The 21,120-nt window shown below is 43.8% G+C and overlaps 1 protein-coding gene across 1 annotated transcript in view; it reads right to left on the reverse strand.

The window, feature by feature from the left end:
* Nucleotides 1-21,120, reverse strand: part of Slc22a16 (solute carrier family 22 member 16) — a 56,564-nt gene that overhangs the window by 17,927 nt on the left and 17,517 nt on the right. Inside the window, 6 exon segments of the mRNA XM_036169331.1 lie at nt 93-222; nt 2,820-3,010; nt 5,398-5,897; nt 10,478-10,641; nt 10,644-10,849; nt 10,851-10,927. Of these exon segments, the coding sequence (XP_036025224.1) occupies nt 93-222; nt 2,820-3,010; nt 5,398-5,897; nt 10,478-10,641; nt 10,644-10,849; nt 10,851-10,927 (1,268 nt within the window).

The raw sequence follows: 21,120 nt of genomic DNA on the forward strand, positions 1-21,120 counted from the left end.
CAGAAAGAATGCATTTGTCTTTAAAGACTAAATGTGATGAAATGACAGAGTGAAAAATAACAGAAATCCAACAAAAAAATATGAATCCCTACCTTACAATTGTTGGGCACAGCTCTGCTGTGTAAACACACATGAAGGCAAATACTGACCCTACAGCAGTTTTGACAGCCAAAACTGCCACTGTCTTCAAATTCTTCTGACTCTGGGGGCACACAAGGAAAATAAGATGTCACTAAAACTACTTAAAACTTTCTTATTCCACCAGTATGTTTTAAAACAACCAAGAGTTTCAATTTTCCTATTTGAATTTATTTTATAAACTCTACTCATGGACTGCAAAAGCTTTCTATCTTTGAGGGGGGAAGTTTTTACTGTGCCCTCCCCCAGCCCCGGAGGGATTGGAAGCCTGTCAGGAAGAAGAAGGCTTTGGGCTGGGATTCACCTGAGTGGTATACATTCCTTGTACCTGTCCCAGACCCACCCCTCCTAGACCCAGCAGAATGGAAGGAGCCCTCAAAGCAAAATACACACTGTTTATGAGTTATCTCCAAACACAACCATTTGTCTGTTGTGACTCGTCCCTCAACACCTCTCAGTTGGGGTCTCCAACCCATTTTCTGCCATCTCCATTGTGTTCCGCTTCCAGAGTGGCTCAGGAGGACCTTCCATGATCTGCACACTCCTTCATCTGGCAGGTGGATGAAGCACTCTAACCTTGGGGCTCATGCGTCAAGAATGGTAGCCCTGAGGCTGGAGAGATGAGTCTGAGGTAAGTCACTTAAGACATCCCCCCCTTTTTTCACTATTGCAGTCCTTGAAAATTTTATTTAAAACAAGGTAGCTCTAGTATCGCTTGGGCAGTATGTGCTTAAGAGGGAGATGGGGGAAGAGGAGCGGGGGAGCAGGGGAGCGGGGGAGCAGGGGCAGCTCTCCTCTTGTGACCTCAGGGCCTGCTCTCTCACCTGTCTCAGACGTTGATGGGGGGTGTCTCTCCCCTGCACGTGCTGCCACATGATAGATGAGTGATGAGGACAGCTCATACTTAGTACTATTACAGAAGACCTGGGTATTGTTTCCAGCACCCACATGGCAATTGCAGTTCTTGGGAATCAGACACTTGTAACCTCCCAGTATACCAGACATGCACATGGTACACAGACATACATGCACCCTTACACTTGAAATACAATAAGATAATAATAATAACGGCAGCACTGAGTGACTCATGGAGCTGAATAGGAACTCCCTAACTCTGGCTAGAGAACCAGATAACCACACAAACTTCCTCTGGGCATGTAATTCATGTTCTGTTAAGTCACAGGTTTGGGTGGCTCTTAAGACTGATAGTGTCACAGTTACTGTCGACAATATTGTGGGAGCCTACAGAGGGTCTCTAGTGAGACCCTACTCGGGGTCAGAGAATCCGAGCTTGCTTTACCCAGCAGGGCTGCATAATAATTTTAGCTTCAGGGGGATCCAGTGCCTCTAGTTCCACAGACACCATGCACATGCCTGTACACACACACACACACACACACACACACACACACACACACACACGCATGTAATTTTTTAAGTAACAAAATATAATTGTTCAGGTCCAAGTTTCTCAGAAGATTAACATACATTATATTCAAAATCACGGGCCGGCCGTGGGAAAGGCAGAAATGGTCTGAGTGGTTGACTCATGGGGTCATTCAAATGTCCTCATGGCTCCTTCACTCAGGTTTCTGATCTTAGAACACTGGCCTGCATGTTTAGGCTAGCTCCCACACCCCGGCCTGGCCACCCTGCCTTGAGAGGCATAGGTCATTGGTTTCTCAGGCTAGCGTCCATGGCTCCTGGGGCATAGTGTGCCTTCCAGTTCCTGAGAGACTGATGCACTCAGCGGAAGTGAAGCGTTCAGGCTGCTGTGTGTTTCTCTGTATGTTCCCTTGGTAGTCAAGGACGCATGGGAACTTGACAGGACAGTTGGTCTTAGACATTAATCTTGTGGACCCTGTATGTCCTGCAAGCTTCGCTGTATCCTGGCAACTACAGCTATATCGATCCTGGCAATTGTCATTATCTTCTGTTTCAATAAAATTGTCACAGCTTCGGTTGTGCTGTGGTCCCTCCAACCTGACCCGATTTCATTCCTTGAGGTTGTACCAGGTGACATTGGCCTGTAAGTGCGGGCGCTTACAGTGCTCTCCTTGATTTGTTTAACGCTGGTCACGTGTCACCTCTGAGAGGCTATCACCCTAGACACCTCCCTCCCTCCCTCCCTCCCTCCCTCCCTCCCTCCCTCCCTCCCTCTAATTCACACAAATGTGCCGTCAGCCCCCTTCCCTCATCCTGTTTTGTTTTTCATTTTGAGAAACTTGATTCGCTTGTCCTCATTACATGCTGCATAACCCTTGCTGGATCAATCCTGCTGAGTGGATAAGTGAAGGAGCGTTAAGCTCCATACAGTGCCCTGCAGATAGTACGGCTCAGTTGGTAGAGAGCTTGCTTGGCATTCGTGAATCCCTGAGGTTCAGTCTCAAGCACTAGACAGAGCTTGGCATGATGGTGTAAGGAGGAGAAGTTCAGGGTCATCCTTGGCTATATAATGAGTTTGAGGCCAGCCTGAGCTACACGAAACCCTGTTTCAAAGAGGGGAAATTCTAGATGTAATCAACTTCCTTCCCAAGAAATTGTTGTATTTCTGAAATACGACATGTCCCATTTTGGGCATGTGGGGTTATAGTATTTACATAAAAGAAATGTGGTTTTAAGAAGACACCTTTAATTATTATCTATACACTGTGTCTATGTGTCTGAATTGGTTTTCACACTAAAAGTCCATGAAACTACCACAGCCATTCCATAATAAACCAAATGACTCACCAGGGGCATGGCCACATACACAGCATGGGTGAGCAAGGCTAACAAAAGGCAGAAGACCATGGTGTCTCTTCTTCCCACCCTCTTCAACCAGATGCACACAAAGAAGTAGGCAGGAACTTCCACAGCACCTGTCACTGAGCTGAAGAGCGTTGTGTGAGACCGCTGCCCAGATACATGGTCACTACCCCCACACACCCCCACCCCGAGTCAGCCCACCACCCACAAGGAGCCGGCAGCCCACTCCCTGCTTCCCAGGTTTTTGCTCACTGTTGTGAGACAAGTGTTTCCTGTGGCTGGTAGAATCCAGCGAAGCCCTTTATGCCACCCTAGGAGCTGAGCTCTGTAGCACCCTGTGTGCTGCCCAGAGGTCTGGGCTCCGGAATGAATGGAAAAGTACAGAGAACGGGATTTCTTGTGCTGGGCAGGACTGGGGGGGGGAATGCTTTGATGTGTAATTTCAAACAAGTCAAAATGGAGGCCACAGTTTGTGTAAGACCCCTGTCGTCACCACCGCGCCAACTGTATTTAAGCACCCTGATTTCTACCATCTACCTCTAGCCATGAAAGTAACACAAGACCAGTGTAACATAGTTCTTAGACAGGGGTGGGGACATCAAACCAGTCCACCATGTAGACCAAATCCACTTCAACCGCTCCGCTCCTCCTAAAGAATGTTGGCATTACAGCCAGTCATAAAGGTCAAGACACTTCCTCCTTTACGTTTTCAACAGTGCTGTCTCTCACTTCAGAATTATTATTTTGTGGCACAATAAACTTCTAAACTTAAGAAATTGATGTGATTTAATTTTTGACAAAATTAAAGTAGTCAGCTGCTAACTAAATAGGAACTAATTACATTAATAAATTGTTAATGTAATTGTAGATACTTAATATGTAATTTTTAAAGGTAGGGTCTCATGCATCCCCAGGCTAGCCTCAGACTCGCTGTTTAGGCAAGGATAGGGTGACCTTGACGTTCTGGTCCCCTGCCTCTGCCTCCTGAGTAACGAAAGGACAGCTCCAGCCACCAGCCCTGACTGAAGTAGTGCTGGGCATGGAACCCAGGGCTTCAAGGATGCCAGGCAAGTGCTGTACCAACTGAGCAATAGCCTGAATCCCTGTTTACCAGATTCGAAACCAAAGGTGAAACGTTTTAAAATCTAATAGCCCCTGTGGAACGGGCTCTTTGTCTTGGATCCCTCTTTACTTGGCTAAAAGAATGAAGAAAAGCCTGAACCCAAACATTTATAGACCCATTCATGCACAGTTCCTTACCTTAGGGAATCAAAGCTTGACTCTTAGACCCAAAACAGGAAACTACTGGATCCAGCTGTTCCAGGAAGCTTCCCAACCCCCTCCATGTACACCGCACCCCAGCTTCTGCAGCTGTTTGCTGCCATTCTAGAAAACTACATCATTTCTCAAACTGACATACAGAGAGGGGTGGGCTTTTCTTATAGACTTGTAACATTGGCCCCAAAAAAATGTACTTTTTAAAAATATATTTATTTAATAAAAATTTTTTTTCATTTTACATACCAACCTCAGTTCCCCCTCCCTCCCCTTCTCCTGCCTCACCTCCCTCCCACTCTACCCCCATCCACTCCTCAGAGTGAGTAAGGCCTCCCATGATAGTCAACAAAGTCTGGCATACCAAGTTGAAGGAGAGCCTAGCCCCTCCCCGAAAAAATGTACTTCTTAAAATGATTTCTCTCAATTCTTGCTGAGTGATGAACAAAAATATATATGTCATCAGCGTACTTTGATGAGAAAGTATGATATCTACATATAAAAAGGTAAAAGCCATATTGTTCTAATATAATGTAGCAGTCAACACCGAGACAACCAGTGCAGACCAGATAGAGAAATTCAAATTTCTAACATCTCTCTGGATCTCCCCACCCTTCCCATTTAGCTAACATTTAGTTATCCTTGGAGTTACAATCTGCCTTATCTAAAGTCATTCTAGCTTTGACTAAAAATTAAATAAACATGACAACAATCATAGTTGCCAGTAATGCAGTTCTTTTTCTGAATTAAGGGCATTTGGAAGGACTCAAGACATGTTATATCAAAAGAAAGGTGACTTACTTGGAACCATGTGTTGTAAAAGGATTTCATTCATGCCAAGCCATGGAACATTTATGTTGCATATGAAGGTAGGATGCATAGAAGGAGAGCTGAGTACGTACAAGCCAAACATTCTAGAAGTTATCTCTGGGAAGAACTACAGGCTAGGCATGAAGGAAGGAAGGAAGAAAGGAAGGAAGGGAGGGAGGGAGGGAAGGAGGGAAGGAAGAAGGAAGAAAGGAAAATGGGGAATTAAAAACAAAGAGAGAGAGGATCCAAGCCCTTGTAACTCTTTTCCTTTTTTCAGACAAATCTGACACTCTTCCTATGGTATAGTGACACTAACAGATATCACACTAATACGTTCACCAATGTTGTCCCTAGCTTTAAAAGATAATCACAACACAGCAGATACTTGACCTCGACAGCCGTAAAGAACATGCATTTCCCACTTACCCACTAGGAAGAGGTGTGGGTACTCGTGCTCTCTTCCCCCAAATAGTCTCCATGCCAATCATGTAGTATCCAAAACTTGCTGTGAACCAGACCAGCCAGATGATGAGAGTCCTTTTTGCAACATCCGGGTCATGGAACAGATCTGCTAGACTGAGCTTCCTGACACGCTTGCAGTTTTTACCATGGAGCCTATTCATGTCCAGTGATAAAAGCTCTACCAGGTCACAGGAGCCCGATTCATCCCACATGGTATCAACGATTCCTTGTGCTTCTTTGTATCTCCCTTCTGAGAGTAGCCAAAAAGAAGTCTCTGGGAGCATCCAACAGCACAGGATGATCTGATAAAGCCACTGGGTTTTGACCAAATAGCTCACTAAAGCCACCAACATTACTCCAATACCAAAGAAGGTATGCAGATGCATGGATGCCCACATGGGAGACTTCTTGCTGATGAACTCCATCATGTAGACAAAGACCACCACAAAATAGCCTCTTGCAGCCTGACAGACAAGTAAGGAGACAGTACAGTTACAATGTCTGGGAGGTCTGAGTCCCTCTGCAAACTCACTTCAGTAAGAAATAATCTTTCTTCTTTAAGGGGGTCCTTTTATCTTTCTCCACCCTCCCTACCTCTGTAGCAAACTTGAGAGACTATGATAAAAGTATTAGATGCCACTTTGTTTAATTTATGAGTTCCATTATAAGGCGGATCTATCTCTTAGTTTCTTCTGAAAGCACATACCTTCATATCTGTATGTCGTCATTATATCCTAATTGTAAAATAGGGACAAGGTTTTATGGGGACCAATGGGAAGAAAAGTAGATTTGGTTAAAACTTTATTTTGACAGGCAACAATAATCAACAAGTTAGATTTGATCAAAGTTAAAACGTCTGTACTTCAAAAAATACTACCAACAGAGTGAAAAGTCCACCTACAGAATTAGAGAAAATACACACAAGTCACGTGTCTGCTAAAGGATTATACAGAGAACTCCTTACAGCAAAATAAAACACTCAGAAGACCAATTCAGTTCAAAAGTGGACAAATGATCTGAGAGAGCATTTCACAAAGTTATTGAAGTGGCCAAAAGCACATAAGAAGGTATTTGACATCACTGTTAAGCAGAGGCAGGTCAGATCTGTTGTGACACACCCCTAAGACAGGGCCCAGGGCTGGAGAGATGGGTCAGCAGTTAAGAGCACTGGCTTCTCTTACAAAGGACTGGGCTTCGACTCGACATGGCAGCTCACAATTAGCTGTAACTCCAGTTTGAGGGGATCTGACACCCTCTTCTGGTCGCTGAGGGCATTGCACACATGTGGTACACAGACCTACAAAACACCCAGACACATAAAATAAATATTTTTCAAAGGTACCTACTTAAAAAAAAAAAAAAAAAAAAAAAAAAAAAAAACAGAAAAGAAATGCTGGTTATGTAGAAAAATTGGAGTCCTTGTGCACTGTTGATAGAAATGTAAAATGGCCTCTGTGGAAAGCAGTATGGCAATTCCTCAAAAAATAAAAATATTACAAGATATATATCCAGTAAATTCACTCCTTCATATATAACCCCCTCCAAGAAATGAAAGGGAAGCAATACCTCAGAGAGGTGTTCATGCACCAATGTCAATGGTAACAAATTCACAGCAGCTAACATACAGAAACAATCTAGATGTCCATCCTTGGATGAATGAATAAGAGAAAGTGTGGGATATACAGATAACTGCTGTGCGGTCCTCACTACAAAGTAAATTCTGGTGTATATTAAAGAGGATTTAACTTTGGGGATGTTGCACTAAGTGAAATAAGGGAGTTACAAAAGAACAGAAGTTATGCTGTACCACTTGAGGTAGCATCCAGTAGTCAACCTCATAAAGACAAAAACGTCCTGCTTATCAGGGGCTACAAAGAGGGGGAAGAGTGAATTATCACTGAATGGCCAAAGAGTTTTGGTCTTGTAAACGACAAACATTGTTAGATATAACTTACCACAACAGAAATTTTTTATTATGAAAATAATGTTGTTTTGCTATTGTTTTATTTATCAGTACATAGGCCAGGTTAGCCTCCAACTTGGGATCTTCTTGCTGGTATCCAAATGTGCTTAGGATTGACTTTGGATTTGATAACCGCTCAGTGGGTCTCATTCTTTTTTTTATTATTATTATTATATTTGTGTTTTAATTTTACACATCAGCCATGGGTTCCCCTGTCCTCCCCGCTCCTGCCCCCACCTCCCACCTTCCCCCCATCCCCTCCCTTCCATTCCCATCTCCTCCAGGGCCAAGACTCCCCTGGGGATTAATTTAAACCTGGTGGATTCAGTACAAGCAGGTCCTGTCACCTCCTTCCAGGCTGAGCAAAGTGTCCCTGTGTAAGCCCAAGGTTTCAAACAGCCAGCTCATGCACTAAGGACAGGTTCCGGTCCCACAGCCTGGATGCCTCCCAAACAGTTCAAGCTATTCAATTGTCTCCCTTATCCAGAGGGCCTGATCCAGCTGGGGGCTCCACAGCCTTTGATTCATAATTCATGTGCTTCCATTCATTTGGCTATTTGTCCCTGTGCTTTTCCAATCTTGGTCTCAACAATTCACGCTCTTACAGTCCCTCCTCTTTCTCGACAATTGGACTCCTGGAGCTCCACCTGGGGCCTGGCTGAGAATCTTGGCATCCACTTCCACCAGTTATTGGATGAGAGTTCCAGCAAGGCTGTTAGGGTGTTTGGCCGTCTGATCACCAGACTAGGTCAGATCAGGCTTTCTCTCGACCATTGCCAGCAGACTACAGAGGATGTATCATTGTGGATTTCTGGGGACCTCTGGAGCACTCTGCCTATTCCTGTTCTCATGTGGTCTTCATTTATCATTGTCTGTTATTCCTTGTTCCCCCTTAAAGAACACTGATTTCCCCTCCTTAGTAGCCATTAATTTCCCTCAGCTATTCGGGGTGGGGCCTGGTGATATTCCCATCCAGGTTGGAATACCAGCTGGTGTTGTCATTGTACAGGACTTGTTTAAGTGGCCATGATGCTAAGACTTTGTGGGTACCACTCCCTGTTGCGTATGGACTATCTCAAAACCAGCGTTCTGGTCCTCTGGCTCTAACAGTCTTTCTCTGCTCTTCGGTGATATCCCTTTTGTGCAGGGGTCCTGTTGTACATGGATCAGTTAGGGCTGGGCACTCCATGCTCAGTTGTTTTCTGCATGGTGACCAGGTGTGGATTTCTGTGACAGTCTGTGTCTGCTGCCAAAAGAAGGTTTTTTGATGAGGGGTGAGAGCTGTATTACTTGTGGGTTAGAGGATAAGTATCAGAATGCAGTTGGGATTATAGTGGTTTAGGGAAGCTGGGGTAGAAGATTGTCCTCTTGGGGCTGTAACCTCACCAGCCATGGGAAGTTGGCTAGGTCCACAGTACTAGCTGAGCTATCTGACTGACCCAAGATGTTTATAAGTTGTGCACTTTCATGTGCAAAATTTTATTTATTTGTCATAACAAATAATCTATACTCAACTGGGCAGTGGTGGCGCACACTTTTAATCCCAGCACTCGGGAAGCAGAGGCAGGCCGATCTCTGTGAGTTCGAGGCCAGCCTGGGCTACAGAGTGAGATCCAGGACAGGCACCAAAACTACACAGAGAAACCCTGTCTAAAAAAAACAAGAAAACCTGCCTTGAATCTGCCGGGCACGGAGGAAAGAATTCAGTTTGTTTTGAGTTTCCATCTTTTGTTCCTGATGTGGGTTTTTCAGCATCCGTTCTATGGAGCAAAGGTATCTCAGCACATTTACTCAGGGCACAGATTGCATCTGCTTGAAATATGTTTAGTTTCAGCCTCAAGCGCTGAGCACATTTCAACAGAAAATGCCTAGATGATAATTTGTGCGCCCATCTGCCAGATGAAAACAGCAATGCTCAGCACCTCCGAGTGTTCACAACAATAGGAATGGCCCCAGCCACAATAAAATCCTGCTACTTCTCTTCAGACATATTTCCCAGCTGTCTTAGGCTGCTGTCCCCTAGAGGCAAGGCTTTCTGACCTAAGCTGTTGTCTTTAAGTCCCCAATGCCCAAAACACTTGTAAAACTCACAGCTGTGAAGACCAAACACATCCATCTCTGTTTTAGCAGAGGCACATAAAAGAGGAGTCTGTATCTCCAAGACGAAGTTTGCCTTATTTTAGAGTTCTACATTTATTTTAGTATGAATGCTTAAAAATATGACTGTTCTGTGATTTGTATGATGGGATGTCCTCCAAAATTAATGTTAAAATACAATCCCCCAAATGCCCAAGATGATCATTTCACAAGGACTCCTTCCTCCTGAATGGAATTAGACCCTTATAAAAGGGCTCAAGGTTGACAGGGTAATTCTCCAGCCCTCCCATGCCATCCCTCTTCTGTGTTAGGACATCGTATTAACCTCTGGAGGCTGCAGCAGCAAAACACCATCTTGGAAGCAGAGAGCAGACCTTCATCAGCAATAGTCCTTCTGACGCCTTTATCTCAGACATCCCAGTCCCCAGCAGTGAGAAATAAATCCCTACTGTTAATAAATTACCAATATGTGGCATTCTAGCTACGGCAGCACAAAGAGACTTCCACAAACCAGCGAATCAGATTTTCATATTTATAGATATTATGGCCTAAAGCCAGGCTACCTCTCTTTAAATTCAACTCTATTTAAAGGAAAAATAAACAAACAAATAACCATTATCCATCAAGTGGTTATAGTAGTCTGGAATAGTTTATTCTGCATTTCTCTTTTCAAGAAGGCTTCAGGGTGAATGATTTTTTTTGGAAGCTCAGCTTATGAACTAGGATTCGAAAACAGGTGAGCAAGTCAATTTTCCCAGCAAGCGCAGCTGATAGGCAGTACATACAGCATCAAAGCCCAGGCAAGCTGCTCAGTTACTACCACGTTACTCTGCATGCCTCAGTGCCAGATCAGCAAGAGGGTACACTTTAGATAGGAAGTATGAAACTAACGGGAGCTTTGGACATGATGCTCTGTCCCGCCAGGAAACCCAGACAGAAAACTGAATCCTATACCATGCAACAGTGCTAAATATTTCATTTTTACCCGTCAGAGAGGCAGCCAAAAATAATTGCTCCCAGCAGCATGCCGAATATAAACAAGGGCTGGATCATGTCTGCATACCATTTCTGGCCACAGACCAGGTCCAAGCTTCTCACCATAGAACTTCCCCATTTAATTTGGTCACATACATAGCCATCAGAGCAATGTCGAGATTATAGTCACTGCACTCATAGCCCAAATATGACGTGTTCTCCCTCCAGGTCCTGCTACATCTTGTGAGCTCCCAGATCTCCCCATGGTGCAGCTCTGCTGTAATGTGATCTTTCTGGTCTGGGAACCTCAGGGCCAGTATGTCCTCCAACCTCCAAACAGAGAAGTTGTGGAAAACAGCCTTCCGAACTTTGCCTGGGGGAGGCATGCCCAGGGATAATCAACATGTACTGGATGCCACAGGAGATGCTCTGGTAAGCACACATAAGATACGGGACTACCTGTAAAAAGAAGAGAGGACTGGTTGTTATATCTGGCCTATGGATGGGAAAGGACACAAGTATGGAGGGACTCCATCTGTTTAACCTTAATACACTTATACACATGTAGATGGGTAAATACAAAAATAATTATAGGTGCTTCTCTCTTAAGTGTGTGTGTGTGTGTGTGTGTGTGTGTGTGTGTGTGTGTGTATTCAAGTACATGCACTAAATTTTAATTCCACCCTCAACTCATTAAGACATTCCAACATACAAGTTTGCAAGCTAGTTCAAGTTTATTGACCAAACAACCTTTACTTGGAAAATAAGTCATGGAGAAGATTGGAAAGCCAATTTAACTTAAGAAAACTTCTTCTGTACTAATTTTTCTAAACCATGCATGAGCGTGTCTCTACTTTTCAACATGCGATTAGAGCACCGGGTATCAACATTTACTCTTGAAGGTAATAAAACCTGCTCTCGCTGTGACCAGAAGTCAACATCCACGGTCCCAATTTTAAGTTTCTTCATTCAGCCTCTAACTGCAGAACATTGAGAGCTTGACTGTTTCTCAGCAAGCGATTGGTTAAAGTTACAGGCAGCACACGCTACAGCCTTGGGAGATGCAGAATCTGGGTGTGAAATCTAAAGAGAGCGGCAGGGTACCCGTTAGTATTTTTTTTTTTTTCAACTTGACACAAGAGTCATTTGGAAAGAGGAAATCTCAATGGAGAAAATGCTTCCATCCAATTCTCCTGTAGGCATGTCTGTGGTGGGTTTTCTTGCTTTGGAGGGCCCAGCTCCCTGTGGACAGTGCCATCCTTGGGCAGGTGGTGCTGGGGTATATAAGAAAACAGGCTGAACAAGCCATGAGGAGCAACCCAATGAGCAGCACCCCTCCATGGCCTCTGCATCAGCTCCTGCCTCCAGGTTCCTGCCTTGAGTTCTTGGCTTCCCTGAGCAAGCAAGATATTTAAGCCTAATAAAGCTGATCCTCCCCAGGCTGGTTTTGGTCAATATTTTTATCATGGCACTAGAAGAGCAAACTGGATATGCTGTTTATCTGAAGCCTTTGGGATTGTACCCAAGACCTCATACTCCATGATCATCTCAAAGGTGATTTGCATAGATGAGTTTCCTTTCCCTAGCAACACCCACTGAGACAAGAGGGGCAGTCAGGGCTTGCCACATAGTGTGTTCACTAGTTTTCTGTGGGAAACTAAACAGCCACACACAGCCTCTTCGTCTAGCAGTAAATAATAAGGATATGTTACCCTAGCAATACGTGCAATACTGTGTTTTTGTGTGACCATTAAACACGAATTTAGTGGTGAAGGAGATGGCATGGTTGGTAAAGTACCCTACCACACAAACATGTGAGTTCAGAGCCCAGCACTCACATAGAAAGCCAGGTGAGCAGCAAGTACGTATAATACCACCAGTTGATGTGGTGACTGAGAAGAACCCTGAAACTTTGCTGGCCATGTGCAGTGAGCTCCCGATCCTGTAAGATGGAGGAGCTGGAGAGATGGTTCAGCAGGTAAGAGCACTTACTAACACATGAAAGGACCAGAATCTCATCCCGCCACCCACATGAGGCAGCTCACAAATGCCATTCACTCCAGCTTCAACAGATACGACAGCCCCCACTCCCCGGCCTCTGTGGACATACACACACACACACATGCACATATATACACATAAATAAATAAATAAATTTAGTTAAAATAATAAAATGGAGGACAACTGAGGAGGACTCCCACAGCTGACCTCTGACCTCCACTTGCACATACATGTGCACACACAGACACATACATATCCATATCACACATACACAAAATAAAGTTTATTTAAAAACAACAAAAAGTCCAACTAGAACAAATGGCAAAAGCATGCATGGGATGGCATCTAACAGGCACACTGACCTCACTTTCTGCTACAGACATTGGACCGTTTTCCCTACCGAAAGCTGACCCCCCAAGTCAGCCCTGCTCACCATCTGTCATGGGGAACTAGAGCTAGCCAGGACTTGCTGAGAACTTACTAGATAGTAAGACTTTTACAGACATCACCGTGGCCAACTACAAGCCATGTCTACAAACGCTTTGACCCCCTTCTCACACCCAGGGAGCAGTGTCTGACCCTGAGGACAATGGGAAGAGCTGCTGGGGGTGGAGAGAGGGGGGAGGGAGTTGCTGGGGGTGGAGAGAGGGGGGAGGGAGTTGCTGGGGACAGCAGCACTGCCAGTGCATGGTCCCTGAGTAACCCAGTGGTACGGATTCCAGTCGGAACAGACTGGCCTAGAACTCGCTGGGGAGGCCAGGTTGGCCTCAAACACAGCAGTCTCCTGCATCCATCTCCCTAGGATTACAGCCCCTGGCTATTGAGTGATTTCTAACGTAGACCCTTAACCCAACACTACATGATTAGTCAGCTCCTACATACAATAAGGCATGACTACATCCATCCTAACTTGTAGAACTTCTGTGAAGACCAGAGTGTCCAAGAAACCCCACAGTAACCTTTGCTTTTTGTTGTTTCTTTTTAAAACAGTGTCTTCCTATGTAGCCCAGGCTGGCCTGGAACAGTCGATTCCTGTCCTGTCACCTCCCCAAAACTAGAACTACCTGTGTGTGCCACTTCTGACGTAATAAATACTTCTGTTGTTATTTTTAAGCATCCACTTTACAGATGAGCACGTGGTGAGTGAAACACCCAGACCCATTACAGTTCGTATGTGGGAGTAGAGCCCTTCATCTCTGCTGCGGGCCTTTGACCCTACAGCCTCCATTTCCCGGTCATTCGGACAAAGATTCCAACCCCTCTCCTGCAGTGAGCATCCACTCAAGAGCTGTGTGTAAGCTCCCTACACAGAGTACCTGGCCATGTTGGGTATCTTATATGACAGCCAGCCCAGACATCCAGGGCCAGAGGGAGAGCCTTCTGGAGCAGAAATAGGTAGTCATCCTGGACACCGGTGGGGCTGGCAGTTTGTCTACACCTGTGACCGTGTCTCCCAACCGTGGTCTTCTTTTTCCAGTCGATGATCTAGAGAGCACCCCAAGTCCCAACTTCCCTGCAGGAGCGTGACTACTGCCCACCCTACCAAGTCCAAGCGGACTCCAGAAACTCCTGTGGCCAGAAGCCAAGGGGACAAGTCAGGTCACGGGCTGTGGGCCAGGCCTCTGCATGCACAGGGCAAAGAGGGCAGGGAGAAGCTGTAGAACCCCATCCCAACTGGAACTTCTTAGCTCCAGTCACCCCAGTGTTTAGATGTTGCCTCTGCTCCTATAATACCCATCATCATTACTGTGTAGCCTCCTTGCAGGCTACTCTTAGTTTTCAACCTGATTACACGCATAATACAACATGTAGTGCCTGATCACACTTCCATCAGAAATAAGCTCCATGACAGCAACCACTTTGAGACATAGTAGGTGCTCAATAAATATGATGTGTTAGATGAATAAATGGGCACAAATCTATGTATACAAAACAACACAAAACTTACGCAACTTCCTTAGAGTAGCAGTTTCTCCACGCTTGCATGGAAGAAGGGAAGAGCCTAGTTCAAACTTCTCTCGTGACCTGGCAAGGGTCAGACTTCCTAAGGAAGAGTCTACTGACAGTGTGCTTCCCCTTAGAACCACAAAAAGTGCATATTGACACCAACAGAGAACACAGGTTAGTCAGTGACTGCAGACGTGGGGGAGGGGGTCGGTGGGGAAAGCAGGAGACAAGAGTCTTGCCGACGCCTCAGCTTTCAGAGTGTTTGTGTGTATGGCTTCGTCTCTGTATAAGGAGTCGCTAAATTGGGTGACTTGAACCCCTGACAGGAAGCTATTCCGATGTCTTGTAGAATCATATCTAGTTCCCCACAAGAGACCACCACAGTAGAAAGGTGGCCCAGAGCCACGCTAATAAAAAAGGTGATTGTTGCGGGACACATACTGTGAGTATGTGTTGCTCTCATCGGTTGGTAAAAAGCTGTTTGGGCCAACAGCCAGGAAGTATAAGGTCAGGCGGTACCATCAAACTGGAGATGAAGAAGGGTGGAGTCTAGTTCCGACTCTTCACACTCATCATCATTACCTCTCCGGCCACCCGGCCTCCTCACTCATCCTCACACACAACGCTCGCCCAAAACTCCTGAGAGACACCAGCCAGGCGCCAGAGGAGCGAAATGTATTAGAACACAAGTAAAGTCACAGACAGGTGGCAAGACATAGGTTAATAGAAATGGGTTCATTTAAGTTGTAGGAGCTAGTTAGTAGTAAGCCTGAGCAATAGACCAAACAGTTTGTAATTAAGATTAAGCCTCTGAGTGATTATTTTAAAAGCAGCTGCGGGACCAGGTAGGACAGAAAAGCCTCCGCCGTTTACAGATGACAATTGCCGTAAGGCTGGTTTCCAGTGTACTGGACATATACTACCCAGTCACGCATAAGAAGTCACCAACAAAGCCACACAGGGATCTGGCATGATGGGGAGGAATGGCAGATGATATTCCATCCTGTGCCTTGGTGAAATTCTCTCATGCTGTGTCTCCCCACCCCCTGCCTCATCCACCCCCAAACCCAGACAATCTGTGTCAGTTTCCTAGGCTGCATGATCGTAGAGAGCCTGGCTAGAGGGCAAATTTCAGGGGTAAGTTTTGTTTAGCCTCCATCCCACTCTCCTTCTGACCCTGTTCCAGGGACTCCATCACTTCTGCATTTTCTCCTCCACCATACCACCATACTGTATTCTGCTTATTTAAATTGAATTTATCTTTAAGAAAAACAGGCCGGCTCTGGTGGCACAGGCTGGAAGGATTTGGTGAAGGAGGAAGAGGCAGGAGGATCTGGAGTTCAAGGCCAGCTTGGGCTACATATTTGCCGGGTGGTGGTGGCGTATGCCTTTAATCCCAGCACTCAGGAGGCAGAGCCAGAAGGATCTCTGTGAGTTTGAGGCCAGCCTGGTCTACAGAGCGAGATCCAGGACAGGCACCAAAACTACACAGAGAAACCCTGTCTCAAAAAACAAAACAAAACAAAACAAAACAAAACAGTGCAATCCATCTTACTCTGCTATGGACTCCTCCTGTAGTCAACTTTGGCAAGCTAAACTGAACTCACAGCTTTAATCTTAAACTATGTTTCCTATTTCTCTCTCTCGTACACACACACACACACCCATGCCCTTGACTCATAACAGTGTACTTGTGTGAGACTTAGTGACTAGATCTCTGAGCACTGTTTAAAGCAAGAACATTTAGACAATGGATGACACACAAAAGATGATGAGAACATCAAGTGCAGGTAGATTGTTGATGTCTGTCTATGGTTCTGCTCGCAGATCTTGATTGGTGAGATCAGAAAATCATCTTCTCTCATAAAATACATAAAAATCATGTAAAATATTAAGACAAAGCTTTTCATTACTTTCTTGACCATGGTTAATCTGTTGTTCAATAAATGGAGATGATGAGCTGGGCAGTGGTGGCACATGCCTTTAATCCCAGCACTCGGAGGCAGAGGCAGGCGGATCTCTGTGAGTTCGAGGCCAGCCTGGGCTACAGAGTGAGTTCCAGGAAAGGTGCAAAGTTACACAGACAAACAAACAAACAAACAAACAAACAAATGAATGAACGAATAAATAAATAAATAAATAAATGGAAAGTATGACCCTTGGTTAGGGGGACTGGGCTCACTCTTGGCTAAATGATTCCAGAAGCCTGTCTCTTTTATGTCACACTGTTACAGTGTGCAACTTTTAAAGTTATGCTATATTTTATTTTGTGATATTAACCTGGTATCTTAGGGGATAAGCAAGAAAGAATAGGTTATGGTTTAACAGTGATGTGTTTGTGTCAAGTTGACAAGGGGTCAATGGTGCTGTTTAGTTTTTGCCAACTTGACGTGAACTAGAGTCACCCGAGAAGACAGACTCTCATCTGAGGGATTGTCTCTGTAAGAGTGGCCTGTGAGCATTTCTGGGGAGCATTTTCTTGATTGATGGCTGGTGTAGGAGGGCCCAGGCCACTGTAGACAGCATCACTCCTGCACAGGTGGTCCTGGGTCCTATAAAAAAGCAAGTTGAGTAAGCCATGGAGAGCAAGCTGGTCAGGAGCATTCCTCCATGGCTTCTGCTTCAGTTCCTACCCTGAGCTCCTGCCTTGAAGAACTGGAAGGTGTAAACTCCCCCAAGTTGCTTTTGGTTAGTGTTTTATCACAGCAACAGAAACCAAACAAGGTGAGTGAGACAATCAATTTCTGTTATCTAAGTCACCCTCATCTGTGGAACTTATTATTGCACTTCAAGACACTTGGATATCCATTCAAAAATATTTGATTCTGGGATATGGAGATGGCAAAGAGGTTAATGGCGATGCTCTTCCAGAGGGCCTGAGCTTGGTTCCTACCATCCATGTTGGGTGGCTCACAACCACTGTAATTCTAGCTTCCGGGGTCTGACATCCTCTTCTGGCCTCTGCAGGCACCTGCACTCATGTGCACATGCCCATGCACAAACACATATTTAAAAATAGTAAAGCAAATCATTTTAAAAGAAATAGTTGATCCATAAACAAATGAAAATAAACATAATTCCCTTCTTTTTCATACAAATGATTATCCAACTCTCCATGCTCTAGCTGGAAAAATAGCCCAACTTAAACCTTGCTTTAAGAAAAAAACTTCATGGAGTTGGGGATTTAGCTCAGTGGTAGAGTGCTTGCCTAGCAAGCACCAGGCCCTGGGTTCGGTCCTCAGCTCCAGAAAATAAAAATTAAAAAAAGAAAGAAAAAACTTCATGACAGCTTCCCATTATATGAAGGTACCACTGTAGTACCAGACTTCCACTGCTACACATTTAGATTGCTTCCAAATTTTCGTAATTGTAAATGATTCTATGATGAATGACTTTGTCATAAAAGAAATGCCACTTGCATATATGAGAGTTGTTTGTTGGTTAAATTCCTAGAAATGGATTACTGAGTGAAAAGACACTCACATCTGTAATGCTGATAGACGTTGGCAAATCACCCTTTCCAGTCCATTTGGCTCTATGCAGTATGTTTCCATTTTCCTGACTTTCACCTACACCACGGGTTAGCAAAGGTGAGATCTGGCAGGCTGACATATGAAATGTCCCTTCTCTATCATTTTCTGACTTGTCTCCTGTGTGGGGAAGTGAGTGTCTTCTTGTGTGTTCAAGAGCCTCTGTGCTTCCCCCTGCGGTTCACACCTTTCTCTTTCGGCTGCCATTTTTCCTATTGCTGTTGCAGTGTGGCGAGTCAAGTCCAGGACCTCTTGAGTACCAGCCAAGTACTCCCCCGAGCTACACTCTCACCTCTGGTGTTGTTTCATAGAGGCTCCTTTGGGAGAGGAAAATCACACCTTTGTGAGTAAGAACGGCACACTTTCGGTTTGTGGTTTGAACTTGTTTATGGTGATCTTGTCGTAATGAATGTTTTACGTTTTCATGCAGTTCATTTTCTCGAAGGTTGGTTTTAAGCCTTCTGGGTTCCCCATTGCACTCAGCATCCCTTCTCCATTCCAACACAAAAAGACGTCTGTGCCTTCTTTTTATTTCTCTTTATTTCATATATTTAAGGCTTTGATCCATCAGAAACTTACTTTGGTGCGAAGTATGAGATATGCAGGCAACTTTAATTCCAGAAACTCACTCATATTGTCCCAGTACCAGTAACTGAAAAACCAACTTCTCTCCTCTGATTTGAAATGCACCTTCATCATACACCAGAACAACAGCAAATAGATTCTACCACATGACATAGTTATGTCTGAGAATTTTATACTCCACTCCACTGAGCTGCATCTCATAAGCCAATGCTATACAAGTAAGTCATCATGGCTTTATAATAAGTGTATAAATGTTATTAAAGTAGAGGTCCCACATGCCATATGTGGAAGTCAGTGTCCACAACTTGCATGAGTCCATTCTCTCCTTCGACCATATTGGTCCCTAGGAATAAACTCAGGACATCAGGTTTGGTGGCAAGTGCTATTACCTGCTTAGGCATCTTGCAGCCTCTATTATAGGTTTAATGTCTGAGCTGCTTCCCACTACTTTTTCATGGTTTTCATGTCTCTTCCTGTCTGTTTCTCCTTCACTTTAACGTGAGAGGCACTGTACTAGGTCTCAAAGATGTTCTGCAGTGTCTTCATTGAGATTACATTAAACTAAGGTTGACATGAATGTCACGTTGAATCTCTCTAGGCAAACACGGAACTGGCTAAGGCTGCCCGGTGCTGTAGGTCTGGGTTTCCTGGTTGGATGTGGAAAGGACAGTATCTCTATGCATGTCAGTCTACTACCCTCACACCACCAAACACACAGAACACCCACACTTGATCTTCTAGCTCTCGTGAATGTTTAAAAAATGTTCTAGAACATCCAAATTTCTTTTAAATTAAATATACTTTGTCTAAGTTCCTCTATTATATCTTCTAATTCTCTAAAAGAATATTTATGTCTCCATATTTACTTTTCATCAAGCAAAATTGCTTCTTATATTGTTTAACATGATTTTTCAGATGACTCTTTAAAATTTTTAGATGTAACATCTGCAAATAATAATCACATTACCTCTATTTAATGTCTAATTTCCTTTATCTAACTGAATTTGGTAGCACATGCAGCCTACTGTTAAGGGCACTAACTGTTCCTAGACTTCTTTTCCTTGCTTCATCTTCAATGGAAACATATATTATATCTCCATTATGTTCATTACTGGGCTTTAGGCTGAAATAAAAGCATGAATAAAAGTGTTCATCTGTTGCTGGTTGACTCCATCTTCCATCAGTGAATATCAGCTTTTATCAAATGTTCTCTTAGTTCCAAAGAAAAAGAAAAGAATTTCCTCCTCATAATAATAGATTTCCTGATTGTGGGAAATCCTTGCAGTCCTGCACTAAGCCCTAACTGTTAATGCTATGATTCTGTTAATGTGTTGCTAACGTCTGGTTGCTGACATTTGAAGCTGGACTTTGGGCTGGTATTCAGAGCTGAGCTTTGGTCTATGGTTGCTAGTTGTAGCCATTGTTGGCTGTAATTTTCAATATTATTTCAGATTCATATCAAATAGTGTAGGCCCCTCTTGCCATGCTAGTTTAGTAGCACTGAACTCATCTCTGTTTCACATGGAAATTTCCCTCTTCTTTTAAGTTTTATTTTATGGGTTCCAGTGGTTTTGCCTGTATGTGTGTTTATGCATCACGTGCATGGTTTGTGCCTGAGAAGTCAGAAGAGGACACTGGATTCCCTGGAGTTACAGTCAGTTGGGAGCTGTCATGTGAATGCAGACACTCAAACCTGGGTCCTCTGGAAGAGCAGACAGTGCTCTTAACCACTGAGTCATCTCTCCAGCCCTCCTCTTTTTAAAAAAAAATTAATTTTTCTACCAGTGTTTTTAGTTAGGCATCAATAGGTTCCAATTGCCTCAGACAAAGATGAGTTTATTCTTTCAAAAAAAAGTGTTATAATAAATGCACATTACCATTATAATTATCAGGTATCAAAATATCATGAATGAGGAAATAATCATAGAAATGCATAAACATCTCTATGCAAAATTTTCAATGAATATTACTTATAAAAAACAAAAAAAGCAACTGGGGGCTAAATGTTAACAAAATACTAGTTAAATAAATTATGGATGTTTTCTATATTATAAAACACGATGCAGTATTGAAAAGGACATATTGGTATGAAGATATATACACTCCTCAATTTTCTGAAATGTTTAATAATGGGAATTTTTTACTTTGTAATGAATAATACATCATTTACAAATAGAAGCCATAGTGTAGTTGTGTACCAACATGAAAGGACATTCACAGTATGTGGCAGTGTGTGGTTAAGAAAAAAATATGGCCGGGCAGTGGTGGCAAACGCCTTTAATCCCAGCACTCAGGAGGCAGAGCCAGGCAGTTTTGTGAGTTCAATGCCAGCCTAGTCTACAGAGTGAGTTCCAGGAAAGGCTCAAAGCTACACAGAGAAACCCTGTTTCAAAAAAAAAGAAAAAGAAAAAGAAAGCAAGAAAGCAAGAAAGGAAAGAAAGGAAGAAAGAAAGAAAGAAAGAAAGAAAGAAAGAAAGAAAGAAAGAAAGAAAGAAAGAAAGAAAGAAAGAAAGAAAAGAAAAGAAAAAATATGACCCCGGTTTTGTAATGTGTATTTCCACATAAGTAGGCTGAGGGTCATTTTGAGGG

This window comes from Onychomys torridus, chromosome 19 (assembly GCF_903995425.1).
Source record: "Onychomys torridus chromosome 19, mOncTor1.1, whole genome shotgun sequence".
In the NCBI taxonomy this organism is placed as follows: domain Eukaryota; kingdom Metazoa; phylum Chordata; class Mammalia; order Rodentia; family Cricetidae; genus Onychomys; species Onychomys torridus.